The 8,348-nt window shown below is 42.0% G+C and overlaps 2 protein-coding genes across 2 annotated transcripts in view; both read right to left on the reverse strand.

The window, feature by feature from the left end:
* Positions 1-556, reverse strand: part of LOC120573968 (ras-related protein ORAB-1) — an 8,755-nt gene extending 8,199 nt beyond the window's left edge. Inside the window, exon 1 of the mRNA XM_039823938.1 lies at positions 372-556. Coding sequence (XP_039679872.1) covers positions 372-385 — 14 coding nt within the window. The 5' untranslated portion in view covers positions 386-556. The remainder of the gene's footprint in view (positions 1-371) is intronic.
* Positions 557-1,627: 1,071 nt separating this feature from the next.
* Positions 1,628-7,033, reverse strand: LOC120574130 (E3 ubiquitin-protein ligase TRIM11-like). Its single transcript, XM_039824290.1, has 2 exons — positions 6,841-7,033; positions 1,628-5,482 (listed from the first exon to the last, which is right to left on the reverse strand). Exon 2 carries the CDS (start codon positions 5,471-5,473, stop codon positions 3,809-3,811), a length of 1,665 nt encoding a protein of 554 aa, XP_039680224.1. The 5' UTR covers positions 5,474-5,482; positions 6,841-7,033; the 3' UTR covers positions 1,628-3,808.
* Between the last annotated feature and the right edge of the window lie 1,315 nt (positions 7,034-8,348).

An 8,348-nucleotide genomic window follows, 5' to 3' on the forward strand; every position in this document is an offset into this window, starting at 1 on the left:
CCTACTAGCGTTAGCTGCTAATGCTACTTCCATTCCAGTTGCCATAGTGAGCGCACAAACTCTGTCGACGTGACACTGGATAATTTGTCGTTTTCATCGGCGTTATATTGACCAGAAAATGCTGACAAACGTGAGCTTCGTGATAAATACCAACGCTGTCATTTGACGGTGCGTACACGCCACCACAGCCCTTTAGCTCGCCGCTAGCTTAGCACCCAAGACAAAGCAGCTGACGTTCATTTTGTACACAGTCGCGCTAACGTTATCTTAGCTTCCCCCCCGGCTAAGCTAACGTTAGCTTAGCTTCCCCCCCGGCTAAGCTGACAGCTCAACCGGACCTGTCATTGTCGACTTTAAAAATTCACACTTACTATTCGGGATTCATCGTTGACTACGGGTTATAAACTGTTGTTACTGTGAATGCAGCTGGATATCGTCGCAGATTAACCTTAAAGTTGGCTGCGTAGTGAAGAAAATACACCGTTTTGGGTTTTTTTTTTTCTCAGGAACTGGCTAAACTGGTTGTCGCAGCCAGAACAGCATAATCGAATCAAATATGGCTGTCAGGAGTACATACCCGGACATACCAGAGGCTATGAATCATGGGTAGTGTAGTCTTGTAGCAATGGGCGTTAACACAGCCAGTCAGGTAAAATAATATTATTAATACGTTTATTTAATATATAGCAAATGTTTACAGATCAAAGTCACAAAGAGAGTAAAAGATACAATTTATAAAAAATAAAGGCAAATAGCGTATGAAGAGCAAGCAATAACAAACAGTAAAATAAAAACAGAAAAAAATAAATTATCGTAAAATAAAGATAAATTATCGTAAAATTAAGTAAACTAAAACTTAAAGTGACTATATGTAACTTTTAAATGTTTCTGAAACTGGATAATTTTTCATCCGATGATCATAAATTACCAACAGTGAAAAGAACGTTTTTTTTTTTTAATATACATTTTTAAAATTCATCTGCCCGCTCCAATTCCTTCCGTGTAGACTTAAACAGGGCTGTCCGACAGCAAAGTGAAACTGTGAAAATATTCTAAATACAATGTAAATGTAAACTGATATTGTGGTTTTTAGGTGGTCCTTTTTTAAAGTGTCTTAATTGTGTTTAGCTGCTGCCCCCGTCCACAGCTTAGTGCTTAGTTTCCGTGTCGGTACTCCTGCCTGCTTTTCCAAACTGGGAGCGTGCCGTCTGTCATACTGTAGCTTAAACACTGGCTATGGAGAAGTAGCTACAAACTCACTTCAAAAGATCTGAACTATCACTTTAATATTGTAGCTGGTAAAGGTGGAGCTCATTTAATAATGTATCGTCATGCATGCATTAGTTGATGTAGGCCTGTGTTATGTATTAATAATCTAAATCTACAAAGTAACTTAATTAATCAACTAAAAGCATTAAAAAGTACAATATTTATCTCTGAGATGGTAGGAAGTAGCATAACATGGAAACACATTGTACTTTAGTACAGTACTTTTTACTCCACTCCATTGATCTAATACCTTGAGTTACCTTACAGAGTCATATTAATAATTCAACTCACATCCCAGATTTTTCCAACTGCTTTTATTTCATTCTACAAACATGTAAAAAAAAAAAATGTAATTAATGTGAGAAACACAGATAGTAAAATTATTGATCTGTTACAATCCAGCATTTTTATATGTACACTGATCAGGCCATTAAAAGTACTGTATGCATACATTACACCTTTAATTTCTTGTTTCTGTGGAACTTTATGACATGATGTTTTGGCGAGCTCGTGGACAGTTTATGCAGTATTTAGATTAGATAAGATTAGACTGTAGCCCTGATTTTCCCCTTCGGAATCAGTTTTTTTTTTAAGATCATTTCAATCATTGAAAATACAGAACAGATAAACACAAATTGAACATGAACAAAAACCCTCTCCCACCCGCCCTCCTAATTCTTGTGGCCATTAGGTCTGATATTTGTGCTGCTGTGTTTTTCCATAGGTCTATAGTAGGTGACTTGGCTTTGTTAATCCTTGCTGTAGAGAGCTCAAGCATAAATATGTCCAGAAAATACGCCAACCACTGCTTTATACAAAGCGAGTGGGGGGAGGTGAAGCCAGTGTTGGGTTATCATTTTCTTGGTTGCAGTTGAGCCGGCTAGCCAAATTTTCCTCTGTCTCCCAAGCAGGTGTAATTTAGAGTCGTCGTTAAGTAACAAAGCAATCGGGTCAGTAGGAATTCGACACCCTATCACATCAGATATTATTAATGTTGTTTTCCCCTTCAGAATCTTTAAAATTTTAAAAAACAATGTAAGACACATTTATCAGACGCAATAATAAAGCTATGTGAAACTTATATTGAGTAAAATATGCAAACCCTGCACCCATCATTCTAGGATCTACACCTCAGTACTCTAAATGTCCATCATTCAAACACATTTCAACTCACTTCCAGACACATTATGAGCCCTACAAGGTTTTCAGGGGTTAAAACCTATGTGTTGCAGCAGTGAGTAACAGTGGGATACATTGAAGGTAGTCTTGCATTGCCCAGACCTTCCTCCACAGCGCTGTGAAGGAGGGTCTGGCTAGTCCACACAGCATTCCTGGATGGGAGAAAAAACGTGCTCTGGTTTATTGGCATTTCTTTAAACCAATCACAATCGTCTTGGGCGGCGCCGGACAGAGTGTTACACATATTATTTCTGTAAGGACCATATTAACTGCTTCTGTATAAAGCGTTCATTATTCTCGCCATTCCCTACCTGTAGGGCGACAGTGTGACCTCATGGGAACGCTGTAACTGTTTATACTTGCGTGTGGTGGTCGCGACACTAGTTGCTGTCTTCTCCTGAACAGAGGTGTCGCAACTGAGCAAAGGCTACCGACTTTGCTATTTCTACGGACTAGAAGAAGAAGAAAAAGGTAAACAACGGCAGAACTGGCAGCAGCAGCATTGACGTTAATGTCAACAGTGGCTGAGATGAGATAGGAGTCAATGGATGAGGAAGAACAGCTGCTTTTGAGCCTGCTTGCAAAGAAATGAAGAAAAAGAAGGTGGAATGTTCATCCTTTGAATAACGCCAGACATAAATATGGTGAGTTCAATATCCTCGTGAAACAAATGAGGATGATAGATGAAGAGAGGCACTTTGAATACTTCAGAATGTCTGCACAACCATTTGATGACCTACTTTCTCGGATCAAGCCTTTCATTCACCATAAAAGAGCTCATCTTAAGCCAGTAAGTTTACAAGAGAGAACTCATCCAATGCTTCTGTTTCCGCTTTGTCGTGAGCCGCTGAAAAAAATAGAGTGGTGCACGACCTCTATGATCTACGTAATTTTTACGTCACATTGTCGTGCGCCAGGTCGGGAACGGTGACTGTAAAAAGGCCTTAAGAGTGCTGAAACGACCGGATGCTCACGGTGCCATGTACCCGGCTCAAAGTCACCTTTTGTCAGTTAAACTCGACTAGCAACGGCCTCTGAAACGACTGACAGCTCACGGTGCTCTGAAGCCCACTCCTAGTAACCTTTTGTTGGCTTAATTGAAGTGTAAAGGCCGCTAAACTTAACCAGGTTGTCACACGACCAGCTGGTGGACACCTAAATTTGTAGATCATACGGATGGGTGTTCATAAGTTTCCATACGATATCATACAAACCTGTTCATATGCGTTGAAATATGATATAATAACAAAATGCCAAAACCAGGTAAATCAGAAAAAAAGCCAAAATACAGTGACCGTTACCAAATAATATGTACTCTTATTTAAAGCTGATTGCTTTCATACAAAATCAAATAATTGTTCTACTCGGTCTCAGTGCGATTGACAGGAGAGATGATCAGAGGGGCAGAGTTTTTACCACCATCATTAGGACAAGGACCGAGGTACAGGTAGAGCTTCTCAGGGAAGGAGCAGCCAGTAAAGGAGTAGATAAGAGCTGCAGCATCTACGTCATAAAATAAAACCAGACCCTCCTCATAATCCACAAACACCCCCACCTTCTGAGGAGGAGACTTCAGAGAGAGAAGGACAGGAGGGTCAGCATTAGCTTGGTACTCATTTTCATTTCTCAATCCTATAGTCCAGTAACCATCCTCAGGGCTCAGTGGGATGTTCTCCTTCCTGTTGATCGACTCTCTGGCTACTCCTAAAGTCCATTTAGTCTTTTCTTTAACTTCAACCTCGAAGTAAAATCTGCCTGAAGAGGAACTCTGCTCTGAGAAACTCTGCTTTCCAAAAACACAAAGACAATTAGAAAATCTCTCTGGGTTGTCGGGGAGATTTTTCTTTACATCACCATGATTTACTTGTTTCCCATCATCAGACAGGATGAGATTAGGATGTGCTGTTTCAGGATCAAGACTCACATCCACTGCATACCGCTGGACCCCCTTTAGTTCAGATTTAAACAGTTTCTTAATGTCTTCACTCAGTGTCTCCTTCAGCTGAGCCAAAGCTCTTGCCACAGTCCCCACATATGACTGTGGACAGACTCTGACTTTTGCCCAGTCCTTGGTGGGTGGAACAGCTTTCATAGACTGGATGCTTTGGAGAACATGAAGGTGGTCTTCAGAGCGTGAGAGCTGCTCCACCTCAGTGCTCCTCTTCATCAGCTCAGAGATTTCCTGTTCCAGCTCTTTGATGAAAGCTTCGGCCTGTTTTTCTATTGCTTTCTGCTTCTCTTGAATTGTTTCAATGAGGATGTCCATGCTTCTCTCAATCAACTTCATCAGAGCTGTGAAAGCCTCAACACCTTCTGCTATCTCTGACTCTGCATTTTTCCTGCTGGAGTTGACTCTCCGATTGATATTCCGAATCCTTTGTTGTCTCTCTTTGATCATCTCCTGAATTTCAGCCTCTGTCTTCCCCAGCTCTGCCTTCTTTCCTTCATATCCTTCTTTCATAGGAACAACATCATGCATATTGTGGTCTAAAACAGTGCAGAGCATGCAGACACATGTCTGGTCGGTCTTACAGAACAGCTCCAGAGGTTTATCGTGCTTCGTACACATCCTGCCTTCCAGGTTCTCCACAGGGTCGATCAGCTGATGTCTTTTCAGACCTGACATTGTCAGATGAGGCTCCAGGTGAGTCTCGCAGTAGGAGGCCAGACACACCAGGCAGGACTTCAGGGCCTTCAGTTTGGGTCCAGTGCAGACGTCACAGGGAACTTCTCCTGGTTTGGACACTTGTTGCTCTGAGCTGCTGCTGCTGGCTTCCTGTTGAGCTGACTGTCTGAACTGAGCAACCATCTCAGAGATGAAAGTGTTGATGAGCAGCTCAGGTTTTGTGTTGAAAACCTTTTTACACATCGGACACAGGTACTGGTCATTAGCATCCCAGTGTTCAGTGATGCAGTTTCTGCAGAAGTTGTGTCCACATGATGTGGTGACAGGATCACTGAACACATCCAGACAGATGGGGCACAGAAACTGATCTTCAGACAGTCGACAACTGGCTTCAGCCATATCTACATACTGGGAACACAAATGAAAGTGTGAAATAATGTCTGTTATTTTGTTTGATGAAATGTTTGAGGAATTCAATCTTTTTTCTTAGGGCTCCTGCACACTGGCTGCGTGGCGTGAGCATGTCAGCTGCGTGGCGTGTCCGTTTTTATTTTGGCTCCCTATTTTTCATGCGATACGCAAGCATGTTGAAAGGATTTCCAGGCAAAATAGAATAGGAAAATATGTTTATATGTCATTTTGACACAAATACATTTAATAAATGACATTTTGATGTTTGAAAGTCTGACATAAATGCAGATATAAATGTAAGTTAAAAAACAATAAAAATAATTATTTTATATATTTTTTTATTATTATAATTATTTTCAAATATTGCACCTGTCAATGCAGAACGAGATATTCTGTAGCCTATTTTGCTGTCAATACTGCCGACGTTGTCTTTGCTGTTATCAAATCAGTATATATTTATGTTTAACATGAAGTATACTACTGCTTGAGTGCATTTTATCAATGGGAAACATGTGTACAGACAAGGCTAGCAGCAGCAGCGCCACGTCAGACATGTTTCTGGTGTGTAAAGACAGAAAACGCCACACAGCCGCCACGCAACTGACACACAACAGAAACGCCACGCTCACGGCACGCAGCTAGTGTGCAGGAGGCCTTATGCACTTGGAACACTAGAGACCACAGTAGCTCAGCTGTGAGCAGTAGCTGACTTTGCAAGAGAAGATGAATTGCCACCAGATGAAAACAACTAGCCACCTGCTGGAATAATTCTGAAGAAAACAAAAAGTGAGCCAGGCTAACTACTAAAAGAGGTGTGACTAAGTTCATGTTTGGAATTTACCAAAAAGAATCTTGCGAATCTAGTTATGCGTCAAGGCAGGAAAGTCCCAAGTCTAAAGTTTTGGTTTTCAAGTCCTTGACAAGTTGTATTGTGTTTTTAGTTACAGTTAATGGCACTGCAAAATGTAAACACCAACAGTGTTACAGTTGTGGCATCTGTATGTACATTATTGGCCTCCTAAACATTTTAAAAGAGGTGGATGTTGACAAAACCTTAAGGATAACGACATTAACTAAATCATTTACTTCACAAAAGTTCCTGTTTCAGAACCGTTGACTTTGGTCATGAGACGTATTACTCAGCTGCTTGACAGAAGACACATACCAACATTAGAAAGTGAAAAAATGAGGGGTCTCTAAATGTAATCTAATTATTTGTTGTGTGTTTTCCATACTTGACGTAATAAAAGGACACAAATAATTATATTGGGAGCTCCCAAGTGTGGCAGACATTTCTGTTGCTTTTTAATGTAACCGTAAACATTATATATTAATATTATTACAGTTGTACTCACCAGAGAAACTGCTATGTTGTGAAGAAAGCCCCGGTGTACTCTAGAATCTTTCTTTAGAGAGAAACAAAGAGACTCAACTTCTGACAAACCTTAAGTTTCAGTTGAGGAAGTGAAGTTGAACTTTGTCTCTCTTTGCTGTGATGTTCATTTCAGGAAATAAATCTCACCAGGCAGGCAGGATTTCCTGCCTCCTTTACTCATCTTAAACACCAGTGGCCTAACCCAAACCACACCAGCAGCAGATATGATTTGATTTCTGTAGCTTGTTGTTGGTTGTGCATATCAGGAAATAAATCTCACCAGGCAGGCAGGATTTCCTGCACAGCAATCCTGCCTCCTTTACACATTCTGTAGCTTGTTGTTGGTTGTGCAAAGCTAGAGAGAAAGGGCTGCCACAGCATTTTCACACTTGGGGCCCTATTTTAACGATCTGAAACGCAAGTATGAAACGCAAAACGCAAGTAGCTTTGTGGGCGGATCTCGGGCGCTGTTGCTATTTTACCGGCGGGATAAATGACTCTTGCGCCCGACGCAAATCTAAAATGGGTTGGTCTGAAGTAGCTAGGTGTGGTTTGGGCGTAACGTGCAATAAACCAATCAGAGCGTCATCTCACATTCCCTTTAAGAGCAGCGCGCTGTTCCATGGCGGATTGCTATTATGACGGGCGATTTGTCCGGCGCACGCCAGCCGAGCTGCCGGTGCGAGATGCGATAAGTAATAAATGCCCGTCGTGGGCGGGTGGCGATGTTGCTGCGCTACTGCGGCGCATCTCCTCAAGTCTGGAGAGGATTGCTGCAGCAATGGAGCGTGGGCCTCCAAACGCACCACCTGCTCCTGCTGTGCCCCTTCCTCTTCCCCCACTCCATCTCCGCCGCTCCACCGGCTCCACCAGGAGCAATACGCGCACACTCCCGGACCAGATCCCGCCCGTAGTTCAACATCACGCGTCTCCTTAATTTGTTTCATTTTCATTATTTTTTAATATTTACACATCCATGATTCATGGAAATGTGTAAAACACAACAAGCCACAAAGAATGCTGCGACTTTTTGAGGACTGTACTGTAAAATGCCTCCTGATCTATCCAAACACATGAAGCGCATTTTCAGTCATATTTTCCTTTGTAATTATGTATGGTTTGCAAAAATGGGAACTGCTGTAGATGAGAGAAGTGTATGCGCGTTGTGCACACGCTACATTATGGCCAAGCATGCGCCCCTAAAATAGCATCTGAATAACGCGCTACTGACTTTAGACTAGCGCCACTGACTTTAGACTAGTGCCACTGACTTTAGACTAGGACCACTGACTTTAGACTAGCGCCACTGACTTTAGACTAGCGCCACTGACTTTAGACTAGTGTCACTGACTTTAGACTAGCACCACTGACTTTAGACTAGCGCCACTGACTTCAGACTAGCACCACTGACTTTAGACTAGTGCCACTGACTTTAGACTAGGACCACTGACTTTAGACTAGCGCCACTGACTTTAGACTAGCGCCACT

Source organism: Perca fluviatilis, chromosome 1 (genome assembly GCF_010015445.1).
Source record: "Perca fluviatilis chromosome 1, GENO_Pfluv_1.0, whole genome shotgun sequence".
In the NCBI taxonomy this organism is placed as follows: Eukaryota; Metazoa; Chordata; class Actinopteri; order Perciformes; family Percidae; genus Perca; species Perca fluviatilis.

Coding starts and splice junctions, on each gene's coding strand:
- LOC120574130 (XM_039824290.1), bottom strand. CDS start 5,473: ATGGCTGAAGCCAGTTGTCGACTGTCTGAAGATCAGTTTCTGTGCCCC.